At 33.7% G+C, this 19682-nt stretch overlaps 2 protein-coding genes across 2 annotated transcripts; both read right to left on the reverse strand.

The window, feature by feature from the left end:
* Positions 1-4889: 4889 nt before the first annotated feature.
* On the reverse strand, positions 4890-6575 carry LOC145131032 (uncharacterized). Its single transcript, XM_079065767.1, has 3 exons — positions 5970-6575; positions 5620-5872; positions 4890-5119 (listed from the first exon to the last, which is right to left on the reverse strand). The coding sequence occupies exons 1-3, from the start codon at positions 6573-6575 to the stop codon at positions 4890-4892; spliced, it is 1089 nt and encodes a 362-aa protein (XP_078921893.1).
* A 6469-nt stretch (positions 6576-13044) lies between these two features.
* On the reverse strand, positions 13045-16255 carry LOC145133110 (nucleoporin-like protein). Its single transcript, XM_079068043.1, has 8 exons — positions 15894-16255; positions 15269-15327; positions 14973-15115; positions 14755-14911; positions 14358-14675; positions 14199-14282; positions 13690-14127; positions 13045-13608 (listed from the first exon to the last, which is right to left on the reverse strand). Exons 1-8 carry the CDS (start codon positions 16204-16206, stop codon positions 13177-13179), a joined length of 1944 nt encoding a protein of 647 aa, XP_078924169.1. The 5' UTR covers positions 16207-16255; the 3' UTR covers positions 13045-13176.
* Between the last annotated feature and the right edge of the window lie 3427 nt (positions 16256-19682).

Genomic DNA, 19682 nt, shown 5'->3' on the forward strand with positions numbered 1-19682 from the left:
AAAGTCTCATCATAGTCAACCCCTGGGGTTTGAGTAAAACCTTTTGCAACCAGTCGAGCCTTGAATGTATGCACATTCCCATCCATGTCTGTCTTCTTCTTGAAGATCCATTTGCACCCAACTGTCTTGCGACCTGGTGCACTATCAACCAAATTCCAAACTTGGTTGTCATACATGGACTTAATCTCGCTGTCCATTGCCTCTTTCCACTTGGAAGCCTCTGGGCCTGCCATTGCTTCCTTATAAGTGACTGGTTCATCTAAGTTTACCAGTGTTCTGTCACTTATGAATGTGTCACCATCTGAAGTAATATGAAAACCATACAACTCAGGTGGCACACTCACCCTAGTGGATCTTCTAAGAGGTAATGAGTTATCAATTGGTTCAACAGGAACTGTTTCCTCTGGTTGAGTGCTAGTGTCATCTAAGGTTCCTTCATTGGCTAACTCTTGAATTTCTTCAAGGTCAATAGTGCTCCCACTGTCCTCTTTGAATATGAGCTCTCTTTCAAGAAAGACTCCTCTTCGTGCTACAAAGACCACGTTCTCACTAGGCCTGTAGAACAAATATCCAAAAGACTGCTTTGGGTAACCAATGAAAACACATTTCTCACTTCTAGCTGCTAGCTTGTCGTGAGTCTCTCGTCTTACGAAAGCTTCACAACCCCAGACTTTAATATGTGCTAACGAGGGAACTTTCCCTGTCCACATTTCGTGAGGTGTTTTGGCAACCTTCTTTGTAGGGACAAGATTGAGGATGTGGGCGGCTGTCTCTAAGGCATACCCCCAGAAGTGAATAGGAAGCGAACCCCGACTCATCATAGAACGAACCATGTCTAACAAGGTTCTATTGCGCCTCTCAGCTACACCATTTAACTGTGGTGTCCTAGGAGGAGTCAATTGTGAGACTATCCCACATTCTTTCAGATAGTCGTTAAACTCGATACTAAGATACTCCCCGCCTCTATCGGATCTAAGTATCTTTATCTTTCTGCCCAATTGATTTTCGACTTCATGCTTAAACTCTTTGAACTTTTCAAAAGTTTCTGACTTATGCTTGATCAAGTAGATATATCCATATCTGCTATAATCGTCAGTGAAAGTCACATAGAATCGATTAGCATCTCTTGTAGTTGATCTGAAGGGCCCACACACATCCGTGTGTATGAGATCCAACAGACCTTCACCTCTTTCACAAGACCCTGTGAATGGTGATTTTGTCATCTTTCCCAAAAGACAAGATTCACACATGTCATCTGACTTTAGGTCAAATGATTCCAACACTCCATCCTTTTGGAGTTGGGCTATGCGTTTCTTGTTGATGTGTCCAAGACGACAATGCCACAAGCATGCCTTGTCTACACTATTAGACAAGTCAATATTAAGTACACTATTTCCTAAGCTATCAACACAAGTCACTGTTTCATACACACCATTACAAGGCAAAGCTTCAAACATAAAAACACCATTCTTATAAACAGAAATTGAACCATTCAAATCATTAAAAGAATATGTAAAACCTTGTCTGAACAATGCATGAAATGAAATAATGTTTCTCGTCATCTCAGACGAATAGCAACAATTTATTAAATCTAATCTAACATCATTACTAAGCAGAAGCTGATAAACTCCGATCTTGGTTACTGGTGAAGACTTTCTGTTTCCCATGATCAGGTTTATCCTTCCTCGCTCTATCTCCTCACTTTCCTTTAGACCCTGCAAATCAGAACAGATATGAAAACCACATCTTGTGTCAAGGACCCATGAACGAGAAGATAATGAGTTATTAGCAGAAATAGTGTAAATACCTGCCGAAGATGGCTTCACTTTGCCATCCTTGATATCTTGCAGATATTGTGGGCAAGATCTCTTCCAATGCCCTTTTTGGTTGCAGTAAAAGCAAACTGCCTCTTTTGGATCAGAAACATGGGGAGTGGAACCATTGGGCTTAGCCTTTGGGCCATTACTAGATGACCCAGCTTGAGCCTTGCTCTTCCAGTTTTGCTTGGGAGGACCTTTCCTCTTTTTCCCCTTTCCCTGTCCAATAGCCAAAACAGGGGCACTCGCAGGTGTGGAGGGTATACTTTTACCCTTCATCCCTGCCTCAGCTGTCTGCAACAAGTTGTGCAATTGGGCCAAGGTCTGCTCAGTATTGTTCAAATGGTAAGTTAGAATAAACTGACCATAACATTCAGGAAGTGAGTTCAAGACCATGTCAATGGCCAATTCCTCATCAAAGTGAATATTGAGCTTGACCAAACGCTCTATGTAGCGTTGCATTCTTTGCACATGTGAGACAACCGACTCCCCATCTTTCATCTTGCAAGCCATGAGTGACTTGACTACTTCGAACTTTTCTTGACGAGCTCGCTTATGGTACTTTTCCATAAGGTCCTTGTTCATCTCGAAAGGCCAGTAGTCCTCATAGTACCTCTGCAGTTCTGGGGACATAGTTGCCACCATGATGCATGCCACTTTGGTAGCATCATCGTAATGTTTCTTGTAGGCAGCAAGATCTTCAGGAGTAGCTTCATTCTCATCAAGCTCTTTGAGCTCCTTTTCAAGAACATATTCTTTGTTCTCGAAACGAAGAGCCATCTTGATGTTGCGCATCCAATCGTTATAGTTTGAGCCATCCATAACGACTTTGGAGCAAATATTGAGCAAAGAGAAGTTTTGGTTGGAGGAGGACGAAGCAGAAGTGTTTCCAGGAGTAGACATCTGAAAAGAAAGAAAGTTTTAGTTAGATTTCAAGATACCTTAATAGAATAACCCAAAGATATAATATCAAGGTTAGGATCCAACTATGAAGATTCACAACTCAGAAATGGGATGCCGAGATCCAAGTGCAAATTTCATAAAGGTAGGTGAATGACGATTCACCAATTCCACCATTAGACGAAACAAACGAAGTGAAATTCCTAATTCTTTTGAGATACATTGAAACTATTCAATGGCATGTTTTAATCTCAGATTATGCTCTTCTATTTATGACTGGGATGCCGAGGATCACAAACAAGATGTGAATAACCATGCAAATGTGCTTGGTAACCTCATTGTCTTTATCATTAACTATTGATGTGCTGGTAAACCACACACGCTCCATCAAAATGACAATTATGAGATACCCATTACTACTCTTTATTAGTGCCTTTTAGTGTGCTGGTTAACCACACACGCTCCACTAACGACTAATAAAGCATAATGTGCAATTTCATGGATTAGCATACTTTTCACATTTTTCCTAAAGTAACTAGAGTTGGGATTTTTGAAAATAATGTTCTAGTACTTTTAATATCATTATACTTTTAATGAGAAGTAGTTGTCCTATCAAATCCGTTCTGCTAACGACCCTCCACTAATCAAGGAAGCGGTGGGTGAGAGTGGACACCCATTCAACTACCATTTTATAGGCAGTTTCCTTATACCCCCCTTATAGATTAGCTTCGTGAATGAGGCATACTAGCGATTTGACTGACCATATTCTTATACATATATAATATTAAACTTTTAATTATAATATATATATATAAGGTGTGTTTTAAAACATTTTAAAACTTCAAGGGTTTATAAATTTCGAAATTTAAGCTATTAAATTTAAATTTAAATAAACCAATTAACTAGATTTAATATTTATCTTTTAATTAACTATTAATCAAATTATTAAATCTTGTAAGGATTATCTAATTAAATTAATCCATTAATTTAATCCTAATCCTTATCCCTCTAAATTTCGAAAAATAGGGTAAGGATAATTATCCAATTAATCTAATTAAGTAACAATTATCCAAAAACAAGAAACCCTAGTTATCCTCTAGCATATTTCGAAATTCATAAGGGAGGAGGCTAGGGTTTTCAAAACCCTAACCCTAATTTCGATTAGGGTTCTTTGGAGGCTAGGGTTTTCGAAAACCCTTCAATCCAAAACCCTAATTGCGAAAATTTGGCCTTTAGGGTTTAATGGCTATAAACCCTAATTTGCAATTCAACTATTATAGCAATTCAATTTAAAACAAACAATGGCTCTGATACCACTGATGGGTTTTAGGTACAACAAGTAAACTAGAAAACAATTCCTAAGTTCACATGCAACCTACTTTGGATCTATGTTTTAACTATTGAACATACAACTTTGAATTGCAATACAAGAACCCTAGAGGAGAGAGGCTATTATCGAAAATAGTAAACTAGGGTTTAGGGTTTACATACCTTTCAATTGTTATAGCAAACAATTGATATTCCCTTGATCTTGATCTTGATCTTCTTGGAAGCTCAGCACCACAAATGTAATGCCTCTAATGGAATCACACCCAAGAACTAGCAAGAAGGAAAGTAGAAGAGAGAGAGAGGAGAGGGAGTATGCAATTTCGGCCAGGGTATTCTTCCAAAGAATCAGTACACTAAAATGTGAGCCAGGAGGCTCCTTAAATAGTTGAGGGAACTAGGGTTTAGGGAAAACCCTAGTTATCCTTTGCTTAGGGCCTAAGCAAGACCCAAGGCCTTATCTTGGAGCCCTTGGACGAATTCTCTAGGGTTTCCCCTAGGGTTTTCGTCCACCCCCTTCCAAGGGGGTTCTGGAACCTTCCACTCAACTATTAGTTAATTGCAAACTAGTCCCTACACTTTATAATTAATTCTTTTAACCCCAAAATTAATTCTGATTAATTTCTGGCTAACAATTAATTAAACATAATGATTTCTTATTAATATATTAATCCACTAACATATTAATAAATCATTTATATATATATATATATATATATTAATTTATTAATCTTATAAATTAATATCTCTCCTTTCATAATTTCCTTGTCCAATTGCTAGGTTGAGGGCAACCCAAAAGGACTGTGCTGCTATCAATTCAAGTACATACCAATTATAGTTATGGGCTTAGACACCTAATCCAACATAATGTTCACCAAATGTTTCCAATTTCGTAATGATTGCAAGGAAAATAGGAGCCTCCCACGTTTGTTGTAGGTTATACATAAAAGAAACTCTCTCCATGACACTTAAACGTATCATCTCCAACATTGTTAACAATGGCCTCTTTCTAGCATCAACAATCATCGCATTGAAGCTTTCACTAACACCATTCTCAAAAGCCTCACATGCTCTATCTGTTAAAAAATAAACATACCTGTTTTTCAGATTTATGTTTTTCAGATTTCAAATTTTTTTTTTCAGATTTTCAGATTGCTGTTTTCAGATTTCAGATTTCAGATTTTTAGATTGCTGTTTTCAGATTTCAGATTTTTAGATTGCTGTTTTCAGATTTCAAATTTTCAGATTGCTGTTTTCAGATTTATAATTTCAGATTTCAGATTTTCAGATTGCTGTTTTCAGATTTCAGATTTCAGATTGTTGTTTTCAGATTTCAGATTTTTGTTTTCAAAATTCTGTTTTCAGCTTTACATAAATCACAACAAACTTATCCACTTTTATTCACAAATTCATCCACTTTGGTTGCATTGGAATTGCTCATTCCTTTATTCAATCTAGCACATCAACAAGGGTAAAAACGTCCAAACCATAAATGTTAAGTGCAAACACCAAATGTTAAGTGTTATATTAAAGTATAAAGAACAAATTTAAGTAAAAAGGAAAATGAAATACTTACCTTGACAAAAGTAAGCACGACTCCATGAGCTCGGGTTATGGGACATTAAGTATTCATATACACCCACATCTGTAGCCTTCAATCTCTCCATCACAGATATGAATTGAGGTTCGACAGTGTAACCAGAAGCAACCCAAAACAGATCTTTGTACTCTTTTCCTTTATATGACTTCTTAAAGTTTGCGTATATATGGCGAGCACATTGTCTATGCTCCGCATTTGGCAAGATCTCCTTTACTGCTTCAAGTAGCCCCTAAAAGAATAATAATGTTATTTGACACCTTTTTTATGAAAAAATGGACAAGAAACTTTTGAAATTTATGACATAAGGGACAAGAATAACAATATACCTTATGCTGGTCTGATATAACTGTAAGACCTCCACCTTCTTGTTCTCCAACATCCTCACTAAGAAGCTCCAAGAACCATTTCCAGTTTTGCTTGTTCTCAATGTCTACCATAGCCCAACATATAGGATATACTTGGTTATTGGCATCCCTTCCTATAGTTGTTAGGAGTTGACCCTTTACTTGCCCTTTCAAAAAGCACCCATCTAATCCTATCACTCTCCTACATCCAACAATCCATCCTGTTTTCAATGCATGAAAGCATACATAGAATCTATGGAAGTAATGTTTTCCATCAGGATTAAGGTTTACACCCACTTGCACAGTACTACCAGGGTTGGATCTTTGTATTTCTGCAGCATAGTCCCAAATTCTAGCATAATGATCACTAGCCTTCCCTTCAATCATCACCATTGCCTTATGTTTAGCCCTGTTACATTTACTGATAGATAGGGTGATCTTGAATTTTGTCCTAATGAGTTCCCTCAATTCTTTAAGTTTAATAGATGGGTTGAAAACAATCTCCTTCAGAAGATGAGAAGCAATCCATTGAGGGGATACAAGGTGTCCAAAAGTAACCTTTCTTGAACACGAGTGCTTCTTTTTCATTGACTTTACTTGGACTGTTCTTTCTGCGTTCATCCATGATGCATACAAACGAAAATCACATTTTTTTGTCTGTATCTCTACCACATCTAGCTACTAACCTAGTACTTTCAAGTTTCTCAAACCTTAGGGGATACCCATGGGCCACAGCGTAGTTAATAAGACAATTTTTCAATTGAGAAAAATTTTGATATTTCTCTCCAACCTTTGGTTCCATGAGATTCCACTCTATGGTGGGATCATGGACAGAATTGGAACCACCAATGTCATTCTCGTCATCTTCTAGATGAACTAAATCATCTACATATTCATCTTTTTCACCAAAAAACTCAGATTCATCTTCAAAAAGTTTGGTAAGAAAAGGATCTTTAACAGATTGGAATGAAACAGTTATTACCTTTTCCCTCTCATAGTCCATGGGCATGTCTGATACGAGAATTTCATCTTCGGGATCTTCATAATCAGCGTATTTTTTTTTGTGTTTCTTAGTTTTCTTCTTGGCATCGTTGTTAGATGTCATGGCTTTCTCCTTGAGCAATTTCAGAAAAAGCCCTAGTTTTGCATATGGACTTGTGTATCTTGAAGAGCAACAATGAAACCTAGCAACAAGTGTAGAAGAAGAGAAGTGACGTATAATGGAGGGGATGAGATACATACGTACTTGATACCTTGATACCGGCTATTAACGTAGTCAACCGGTTATCTCTTCTAAATAACAAAGATCCTCCAAAAATGTGGTCTTTTTAGGAAAAAAGTAAAACTTTTGGTTTAAATAGAAAAAAACTGTAAATATAATGTCTATTTTGTTGTTATGTCATTTTTTCTCACCTCGTTAGTAACTTTTTTTTAACATTTTATAGAAAGTGGTAGTATCTCTAGCATTTCTTGATTTTTTTTTTCAAACTTTAGTAAATTATACGTTTTAAAACACATATTTCATATTAAATAACTTTTTTTAAAAACAAAAACTTAAGTAAATTATGTTTTTTATTATTTAAGTGCTTGTAAAAAGGTAATTAACAAACTAATACTTTGATAGTTCTTATTTAAATAAACATAATTTATTGGAACTCTTTATTCAAAACAAAATAAATAAATAATACTCCATGCTTTCACAAATTGATGACCATGTATTTCATAAAGCAAGAGAGTATTCCACAAAAAAAATAAAAAAATAAAAAAAAATAAAAACATTTGATCAAACCCTCAATGCTTCTCAGTCTCTTTTCTTTTTCTCACTATACTCCGGCAGGGACTCTTTCTTGGCATACATCCTAGCGAGAGGCAAGGGATGGTCTATAGCGAAGTAAGCCACAGGCCTTGGGGAGAGCCTTAAAATGGCCACTCCATTTAGCCTAGGTTATTATTATACATAAATATTATGTAAGACGGTATCTATAAAGAAGATATATTTACTTTTTTATTTTTCTTGGACATGGGTGGAATTAGGTGGTAGTTTATGAATAGATTATAATATTTGTATTTGCCGGTTAAAAAAAAAAAACTAAAATAGGGTATAAAATTCAAATCATCTTGTTTTTTTTCATCCACATAAAAACAAGATGATTTGACTTCTACCCCTATTTTAATTTAATAGATAAAAACATGATGAAGAATATATAAGTCAAAACACCTTATTTTTAAGTGGAAGAATCAAAATTATAATTAAAAATATCACCAATCTTGTAATATAACAAACTTATACAAAAACAATAAAATATATAAATACATATATGTGGGTCCTATGGATAAGTTAATGAAAAAAATCTATTAATATAAAGATTATTTTTTAGATTTTTGGATTGATAAGTATGTATTAAAAAAACAAAAAAAAATTTAAAAAAAAAAAAATAGATTTCTGTTGATGCTCTAATATCTTGCATAGTTTGATAAAAGTAGTTTTTAGTATGTCAGCCATTAAAACAAATTTTACAAAGGAAAAATAATAAGTATTACTGTATTAGAGCATCTCCAACCCACTCCCATTCTTCATTATTTCCCTCATTTCTTCTCATATTCTTCTCCAACCATACCCCATTTATTCCCCCATTTTGGAGGAAATGAATAGTACTATTCATTTTGTGACATCCCCAAATTCACAGCCAGAAAAGACCGGTTTAATTTATGCTTTTGAAATAATTTCAGAGTAATCATTTGATTAAAAGTGTTGCAGAATTTGTTCCCAGAAAAACATAATAAATATGTTATCAAATCATTTCCGAAGAAATGTATTTTATTCATTTAAACCATTGGGATGTCATTGTCAATACAAAAACATAAGCATAAACAAAACTTACATTCATTTACACTAGTGATCTACTTCTCTTTTAATCTCTCAGTGTAAAGCAACTTCGTATCGATACCTGTGATACAATTAAACTGAGTGGGTCAGGCTTGGGAGTCTGGTGAGCATATATGGTTTTCAACCCACAATAAATAATAAACTTATTAAGTTCTCAGTCAATAATAAATTTATTAATTTCATCAACCAAAAATAACCCTAATAATTACCTATTCCCATTATCCTCACTTTACGTCCCTAAAACAACTATCACAAGGGACCTAGCCTAAGGATTATCACTAGGGGTGACAACATTGCTTTGGGGGTTCCTCAGCAAGTTATGTCAAATAAAACAAACATCGGGGTGACAACATTGCTTTCCCTCAGCAAGTTATGTCAAACAAGACATCCTAACATAAAACAACCAACAAGGTGACAACATTGCTTTCCTTCAGCAATTTATCTCAAATAGGCACGAAGTCACATCGTCGTCATGTGCTAGTCCATAGCTCTTATTCATCGACGGTATTTCCCACGGGAGTTCCCCCCGCAATACATGTCAATGGGTTTTCCATACAGCTGATGAACATACTTAAGGGGTTTCCCCAGCCTTACTTGCCCTAAGGGCACTCATGAGGGGAATAGAGTACAGTGAATGAACACTTAAGTCCATTAACACCTACAGGTTACGAGCCTGCTAGTGTTCCACAGACCGTCAAAACAGTCGATGGTTGTCATCCATACTCTGCTGAATGACGGGGGTCTTAGAGTACAACGAATGAACAATCGAGTCCATTAACACCTACAGGTTGCGAGCCTGCTAGTGTTCTGCAGACCGTCTAGAACAGTCAATGGTTGTCATCCCTACTCTGCTGAATGACGGGGGTCAACGTTGGGTAAGGGCTTTTCTCATATTGAACCACTCACGCCAACATTTGGGTAAAAGCTTTTCCCATATTTCACCAATCAGTCTCAACTCATGATCTATATCACTGATCATCTCATCTATCCAACTCACCTTTCATCACACGCCCACTATTTAACTCATGATCTATATCACTAACTCATGAAGCTAGTCCGATCACTTCATAAAAGAACAAAGACTCCAAAGCTCTTCCAAATAAAAGTATAGGGAAAATACTGATAAAGTACTCTCGTACGCTCCCGTACCCCGACACGTAATAGTGTCAAAAGGAAGAACTAATGGATGAACACATAGTTCAAAAACACCTAATGAACATATAGTTCAAGAACACTTTATGAACATATAGTTCAAACATACGTACCGATTACAAGTCTACTAACGTTCCACTGGACTATCTAAAATAGTTTGTGGCCGTTGTCTATACTCTGCTAGATGACTAGATCATCTTAAACATCGATACCTCTCATTACTTTTATTTCATCACACATCATCTAATTCATCTACCCATGTTTTACCCAACATATTTGTAGATAAAAATATATATACAGTTTAAAACTTATATAAAACATCAATTCAACAGTCACCTCAAATAAACAATTAATATATTTACACATAGCACGTATTTCAAGGTAAATACTTCATATCTATGTGTAAGGTGAAAGTAACTATACACTCACATGATTTAATGAAAATCGGGCAGCAATTCGTTTCCTAAAACGATCGTTTCTAATAAAACCGGGAGTTTTATTGAGAAACCGAGCTCTGCGAGGGTCGGGCTTCGAAATCGAAAAGATAAATTTTTCGGGCTTCTCGGGCACTCCGGGACGTGTTCCGGGCATTGGAAATGATCTTGGGGCATCGGGGGAAGCAAAAATGGCTAAAATATTGAAAAAGGGTGTGAAAATGCCAAATTCCCAAAAGTACCCGGGCAATCTCGCATGCCCTCTATTTATAGGAGGGGAGATCCGGAGTCGGCCGAGAAGAGGCGGTGCCAGCGAGGGTTCGGACGCGACACGCGTCGCACATGCGAAGGCAGCAGGTGGCAGCCGCGGAGCGAGGCCAGGTGGAAGGTGCGAGCTTCGGACACGCGAAGGGCACGCGACACCCTCGGATTGGACCAGCGAAGCTCGGATGACTCAGCTGCTTCGGTGACTCAGCAGATCGGAACAAGGGCGACACGCGGCTTGCTTCGGTTAGGCCTCCCTTCGGTCGAATCAGAAGCGAGCACGTGAATACTGTTCATACAGCGAAGGTGACGTGGCCTATGCGAAATTTCTCGGATTTTAAAATAATTTCTCGATTTTCGCGCCAAAACTTCTAAAATCCATAACTTTCGCATACGAGCTCCGTTTTTGACGTTCTTTATATGCACGCGTAGGTAAAATTACGCTCTACGACTTTCGTTTAGACTTCGTCGGCTAATTTTGACTTTAATTTTTAAATTATTATTTTTAATAGACCGGGACAGGAAATCCGTTAAAAATTTATAACTTCTTCATCCGAAGTCCGTTTTCGTCAGACTTTTTACCGTTGTGCTACTATTTATGAGACCTTCGATTCTCGTTTAGGTTGTGTCGGCTAAAAATCACTCGATCTAAAATTCGAGTTTTTAGCTGTCTACTGCTAAGCTGAAACTTCGAAAAATCATAACTTCCTCATACGAAGTCAGATTTTGGCGTTCTTTTTATCGAACTTCTCGGTTTAACGAACACTACGAGTTTCGTTTAGATAACTAAGGCTAAAAAGTAGTTTATCAAAAACTCACTTTTTACGACATTCGGCCCCGTGCCGGTTTTGTCGCGAAACTTCGACAGGTCATAACTTCTTCGTTATAACTCGGATTTCGATATTCTTTATATATCCGTAATCCTTGTCACACCCACTTCAAGTTTCTTAATAAATATCGGCTTTATCTAATATTTAATTTTGACGCTCATTTTTATTCTTAATTAATTAAACCCTAATAATTAAGCATAAAACACATAATTCACATAAAATTCACATAACTCCTTTTCATTTCTTCAAAATGAGTTACAAAGGTTAACCTAGACCATTATGTCAATATTAATTCCTAGCCTAGAAACACTGGCGTTACACATTTCCCCCAAAATGGGGATGAACTTTGAGTTGTCGATTTTAGTCCCTCTTTTTATATATTTATACATTTCTAGTTTATTTTTATCTACTAATTAGAATTAAGTGTAATATTTAATACCTATAATATTGTGTTATATATTAAATTATATTAATTAATTATAAATATAGTGTTTGTTTTTTGTTTATCAAATTCATATTAAAATTTAAATACATATTGAAATTTTAAAACACGATAACGTATTTTACAAAAGCTTGTAATTAAGTGTTATAAATATAATCTTATTTATTTAAAATTATTGTAATGAAAAAATATAGATTATATATTTGTTAAAACCAAATTAATAGAAGGGGTGTGTTTGACAATTTATATAAGTTAGAATAATGGAATATACTTTTTGGGAGTAAAAATGGGGTAAAAAATGGAGTAGGTTGGAGATGAAACACTATTTGCCCCCATTTTTTACTCCATTGTTTTTTTGGGGGTGTGGGGGGGGGGGGGGAGAATGGAAGTGGGTTGGAGATGGTCTTAGAACATATTAAATATAAATTTGAATTAGATATTGTTAAAAGATAACGCAAATTATAAATTGGATCCTACGCTTTACCCAAAAATTTAAATTCAATCTGAATTTTAGAATTGTCCTAATGTTATCTTTAAGTTTGCAAAACACAGAGACTATGTCCGCAACAAAAAGCAAAATAAAGAACCACATTAAAACATTTTCAAAATTTATATTTATGTTAAGATTTAAAACAAATAGACCAAATTTATAATTTACTCAAAAAATATATGGTAGTCGTTTTTGAGTGACTTGGAATAATTAGTAATTCATCTTAAAAAATGAAAACTCTAGTTTTTCTCGGTGCTAATAAAAATGCACTTATAATCAATCAAACGCATGAAAACGTCAATCCGTAAAGGAAAAAACTAACGAAACCTTATGAAGCAAACTCCATATTACTAAATATCATATATAGACCAGTAAATATATCGTCAAAATAAATCTCAAATTTCTTAATTAGGAGTAATAACATATAGCTTTGTAAAAGTTATCAATATTCATCCAACACTTTTTAGACTTTTGTTGCATATAGGCTTACGAAAAGGTTATTCCTCAAGCTACCACACCACATTGTGAGATGTAAATCAGATACAGATGGAACACAGACACCCAAACTCTTAACTATTTCTTCATTATACCATACTCAAAATATATTTATCGGAAAAAAAAAATCAATCAGATACGTAAAAAAAAAAAAAAAAAAAAAAGTTATGGCTAGAATCCACTACAAACAAAAGTTCAATTAATTGCAATAGCATCAGTTCCTATTGAACCAAAAGAGACCCGTTTTTTATCCGACCCAAAGTTGAACTTAAGGTCAGACTCACCATCACCAATAGGTATAACACCACTGCTTGTAGAAGGAAAACTGAAAACCACCCGCTCAGATTTCTTTGTTCCAAAACTGTAACTTGGTATAACCGGCGGTGCTACTCCGGTCGCCGGAAAAGATGGCATGATGGATGGTGTAGGCGGCTCTGATGCTGAGCTGGCGGTGACAGAGAATGGGAAGGTGAATCCACGGCTGTTATCCGACGATGATATCACTTGTTGTGGGTCCGGCCTTTTGAAGGAAATCGGCTTCAACATTGGTTGAGATTGTCTCTTTTTACTCGCATCCTGACCGTTGATTTGACTGTCAAATGACCATGGTTGACTTTTTCCTTTTTCCTTCAGTTTTAAACCAATCACAACAATTCCCAATGTAAAACATTAGTTAACAATAAATAAATAAATAAATAAAAATTTTACCTCATCATCAGCAGCACTTGTATTCTTGAAACCAAATGAAGGCTCTGCATCCTTGTGTAAAGTTTTGACTGGGTCAACTCCATCATCATTTCTTTTAACAAAAGATCCTAAAATGCTACTTTCCTTAGAATTGGGAATAATCAAATTGGAATTATTTTCAGAAGATGATTTTTTCCATTCAGTTGCAAGCTTCAATTCATCTGCTTTTTCTTTAGGTGTAGGCTTGTGTCTATCAAGTTGTTCCATTATTTTTCTAACTGTTTCACTAGATGCTCCACTAGTAATACTACTTCCAGAAGCTTCCAGATTCTTCTGGAAATCAGGCACAAAGCTTCTAGAAGCACTACTACGTCTTTCAGATTGTGGTTCAAATGGGAACTTGTTTCTTACACGACGAATTGGCCCCACTGATCCATAGACATCACCACTTGACTTCATCTGTGTTGAATAAAAAAAATAAGCTCCCATTCTTTTCTCTTTTTTTTAAAAATTATTTAATAAATTAATACCTGGCCAAAAATAGGAGTACGCGAATGTTGGAATGGTGTCACAGAAACATTATAAGGCTTGTTATCACTTTGTATCTGATTCACCTGTTAATAAAATTAATATACAAATTAAACATAACAAGGGTAAAACGGTCATTTAGTCTCTCCTTCAAAACATACCTTTGGTTTAGTAGTTGAATAGATGGTTCTAGAATATGGTGTTCTTGGGAAACCATGAAGACCATATCTGGTTCTTTGAATCTGTGGGGTCAGATAGCCACGTTGTTCTTGAACCATGACACCTGGCCAACAAGTGGGTGACTTTGATGAAGGTGAGATGTTATGTAGCTTTGAAGGAATCAAATCATGATTTTGACTTTCCCTTTCATCTTTTGACTTAATAGTGTAAGTATTAAACCCTAGTTTTTCTGATGTTCGATTTCCCATCATATAAGCTCTTGCAATATCAATAGGTGAAGCACCAACTTCATCTTTCACCTGTTTCACAACAGCATCATAATTCATAGATCATATAATACAATACAAGTAATAAAAATTTAGTAACATTTGTCCTTACATTTGATTGCAAATGAGGCATTGGGATTTCCACCACATTTTCTTTAGCTTTCCCATGAGAAAGAGAAATTACTTCTGGTGTTTTCTTCTCCTCTTCAGTATTAGAAACATCAACCAATCTAGAATTCAATATCTCCATCAAACGATTCCTTTCATCCCTGCATTATACTTTAAGTTTTAGAAAGAGAATGATTATAATATAAGTATATAACAAATTACCTAGAAAATTGTTTCCCTTTCAACATGTTCTCAATTTTAGCTAAACCATGATTGCTAGGTGAGTTCTTTGATTCATCTTGTTGGAGAATATTATGTTCTGAACTTCCCTTCAATTTGTCCCTTTCATTACTGGATACTCCAAGCTGCATAACCATAATGGGATACATTTACTTACAACAGAGACATATAAACATACATCCTAGTATTCTTAATGATTACATTCTAGAAAATTTCAGATATCCACATGAATGTTTATATGTTTACAAGTCCCAGGATAAAAGGATAAGAAAACTTGCCTCTAAAGTATGTTTAGCATCACTTTTTGCATTTTCAGTTGCATCTATATGTTGATCATCTGTCAATAAAAAAAAAAACTACATGTTTTAGCAAATGACATACAAGAAACATAATTAGCTATTTTTCACCCTATGTTGGTATCTCTCTTTAGAGTGGAAGACTTTACATTATGACATATTCCTCTTTTACCTTTTTTAACATCTTTCCTATGGTTCTAAAACTCCATATGAATTCTAATCCTCCAGTGCCCTTCCAAATCTTTTTGATGCAACCAGAACCATGAACAATCTGATAAAGACCAAAGATTTTTTTGGCACAAGCAATTAACATCTACCAATTGCATGTAAGCAAGGGGTGACTTTATATGCAATAACGCATGAATCAAACTGATTGCTACAATAAGTAACAAAAAATAATTTCTACTTGCTGTTTATGGATTATATTAAAAGAACTTGTTATGAGATTGTGCCACTGCCACTTCAATAAAACATACCAGTGTAATCAATCTTAAAACACGCATATTCTAATTGTATTGTACTAATCAAGTAGAAACGAAACCCTAATTCACTTCAAAACCTAATTTTTAATTAATATTGTATGCGTGACATCGTCATTGTGACTCACCGCGATCACCAGGGGGATCGTTCTCATACTCGTCAGCAGAAGAAGAGTCTGATTTGGAGAAAAACGATGGCAGTATTCTGGTAGCACCACCGACAATGAGACGACGAGCAGGATTGACAACAAGCTTCGACAACCAGCTACCGCCGCCGTCTTGAGGCTCGTCTGATTTATTATTACCAGTAGTCAGTGATGGACGGTCGTAAGGAGTAGACGCCCGCTTCCTTGAAATAGGAGGCTTCCTGAATTTCCCGCCGGCACCGGCGCGTCCTCCTGAGTACGGCGGCGCCGAAGACGACGGCTTAGCGCTCTCCATCTCTCTACCTACGTGTTTTTTCCCCTAAATTTTAAACCAAAAGGATTTTAATGAGTTTCGGAAGACTTTTAAGTTTACTCTCATATGCCCCCGTACATTGGTTTACAAAATTTTGGATAGAATAAATTAAATATTTGAAATCTTTTCCAAACTAGATTTTTTTTTAAATGTTTTTCAAACTAGATAATTTAAAAAGTTATAGGTCAATTTTTTCGAGTAACAATTTTAGATTAATGATTATCGATATGTCAACAAGAAGCAAAGAGTAAACTACAAATCTCGTCCCTTTACTAGTTGTCACCCTATGTGTAGGTCATTGACTTTTTTTGTGTTGGTTCAAAATAGTTAATTTATAATGTTTTAAAAAAGGTTGATTTTTATTGTTTGGATTCCTAAAAATAACATCATGGGGAATTTCTATATTTATGTATAATATGCACAACATATAGTTTTAAGGGGTTTTTTTTTTGTCAATTTGGTTATTTTTAATGTTTAACGTTCTAGTCATGATGTTTTTATCATTTGTTGGTGTTCGTCTCATCCTTCCTAATAAATGAAAATAATTTTGCCACTTGTCAATCTCTCATGAGTTTTAACACTTGTCATTTTATGGTATTTTTGAAATAAATATTATCCTCTTGTCAATTTCTGATTGAGAAAATGACATAAAAGTCCTTAAGTTTTCACAAAAATGTCGATTTTACCCTTGGACGTGTTTTATGTCCAGTAAAGCCCGAAGTTTTGTTTAATTTGTTCATTTTTACCCTTGTAGTCGGTTTGCAGGTAACCTACCGGTTACCTAGGTTACTTGATACCAGTAAAGCCCTTAAATTTTCAAAAATGTTCGGATTTACCTTTAAGTTTTTCAAAAATGTTCGAATTTACCCTTACCTTGATTGTTATTTTGATTATTATTATTATTATTATTATTATTATTATTATTGTTGTTATTATTATTATTATTATTATTATTACATTTTTAATTGTATAAAAATATTTTATACATACATTTTTAAATGTATAAAAATATTTCATACGTTTTTAATACATTTTTATACATATTATTATTATTATTATTATTATTATTATTATTATTTTTTAATACCTTTTTAAATGTATAAAAATATTTTATACACACATTTTTAAATGTATAAAAATATTTTTACTAATATAAATATATTTTTAAAAATATATCTACTTGTATTTAATATTTATATATACATTTGAAAGCCCATGTATTCCTAAATAAATGTATTTATATATTAAAAATGTATTTATTTATATTTAGTAGGTATAAGTATAAATATATATTTATTTCATATAAAAATATATTATATACATATAAATATAAAAATATGTATTTATATGGTTTATATTATATAAAAGATATAATTATATGTATTTGTACATATTACCAAGTATAAATATGTATTTATTATCAAACATCATACTAAATAGATAAGCAAAATAAATATTCATTAATTAAAAACATAACGTAACAATTATAAAACCCTCATAATTAGAAAACCTCAATAAAAACACTCGGTTATAGATAAGATTTAGTATAAAATTTGAAAAAACCTCTAATATTCAACTATATTAGGTTAATAGTGAGTAGATAACAATAAATGATCAAACAAATAACACTTGTAAATGGAAAATATACAGAATATAATTCAAAAAAACCTCAACAAAAACACTTGATCATTGTAAAAATTAAGTATTATCAACTTAAAATCATTCATTAACTGTTTTTATCTCAAAAATTGATAACGAAATGTCAAATACGAGTGTAAACTTCATTTATGATTGTTGTAAGTTCACAAAAAAGATCACGAAATGCATCAATTGATCTAAAGCATTTGTTTTTGCAAAATCAGTCATTGACGATATTTTTTACTTTATCAAGCTTTTTCTGTTCGACTCAACAATTATAGATGAAGATTTAGGGTTTTCAAATGTATATAAATACTAAATACAAGTACATATATTTTTAAAAATATATTTATATTAGTAAAAATATTTTTATACATTTAAAAATATATTAAAATGTATAAAATATTTTTATACATTTAAAAATGTATGTATAAAATATTTTTATACAATTAAAAATGTAATAATAATAATAATAATAATAATAATAATAATAATAATAATAATAATAACAACAACAATCAATGTAAGGGTAAATCCGAACATTTTTGAAAAACTTAAGGGTAAATCCAAACATTTTTGAAAATTCAAGGGCTTTAATGGCATTACCGGTTACCTGGAAACCGGCTACAAGGGTAAAAATGAACAAATTAAACAAAACTTCGAGCTTTACTGGACATAAAACACGTCCAAGGGTAAAACCGACATTTTTGTGAAAACTTAAGGGCTTTTATGTCATTTTCCCTTTCTGATTTGTTTCAAATTTTAAAATTAAAGTCATATAGTTATATATGTAAAATATTAAATATAATATATATGAAATTAAATTGCAACGAATACGTTTCTTCCTTTCTTATTTTAAAGTTTTACATCAAAAAATATTTACTGCTTAAACTTTAATGTTTATTTTTTTTTTAAATTAACCCGTATAATATACGGGTCTCACACCTAGTAAGTATGATAAGGAAACTGATCACATCTAGGAAGAGTTAATTACCTGTAAGGTTGGGGTGGTGTCGAGTGCACCGACCTCCACTTCAGCCGAACAACATTTTCTTCTTTGTAATACCAAACAGATGGAGTGGAGAAAAAGAGGTTGTCGAATGGGGAAGAAGAAAGGAGAAGATAGAGGATTAGCTCAGTAGAAACCCGCCAAGTTTGGCCACCGAACTCAACACGCCAAGTTTGTGGCACGGTGTTTGCCGAGTCCAGGTAGGATTCGCGATTCGCTGAGGGTTCTTGACCCCCACTTTGTCGTGCCTAAAGTTAAATAAATTTTATCAAGGTTGAACACTTAATCACTATTTTTTTTGAGCACATAACCATTACAAGTCATTAACATACGTGACTAAATATATACAAGGGAAAAGTTTATTACTTTTACAAGTCATTAACATCTATATATATTTATATCTATCTATATTTATATATCTATATCTATATTTATATATACTTACAAAGGAGGCATTTTTACTTGCATCACATGCATTTGAAACTTTTATGTATTTTCAATTTCTTTCTAATAATTATTATAAATTGGTTAATAATGTTAAATTAATGCAAAAACTAAATTCTAATCATAAATTAACTAAACTGTAATATTAAAATATCATATTTTACTTCTATTTATAAAATTATGACTTTAACTTTTTAACATATTAATTTATTAATTTAGATATTTTGTCATATGTAAACGGTTGTCATTTAAAGTCACAACTTTTGTATAATTTATGATTGGGATATATACACTAAAATCCCAATATTTTTATCGATTTGACAAGAAAGTCCTAAACTTTATTTTTTTGACAGTAAAGTCCAAATCA

Source organism: Lactuca virosa, chromosome 8, assembly GCF_052849685.1.
Source record: "Lactuca virosa cultivar CGN04683 chromosome 8, Lactuca_virosa_CGN04683_v6, whole genome shotgun sequence".
NCBI classification, from domain to species: domain Eukaryota; kingdom Viridiplantae; phylum Streptophyta; class Magnoliopsida; order Asterales; family Asteraceae; genus Lactuca; species Lactuca virosa.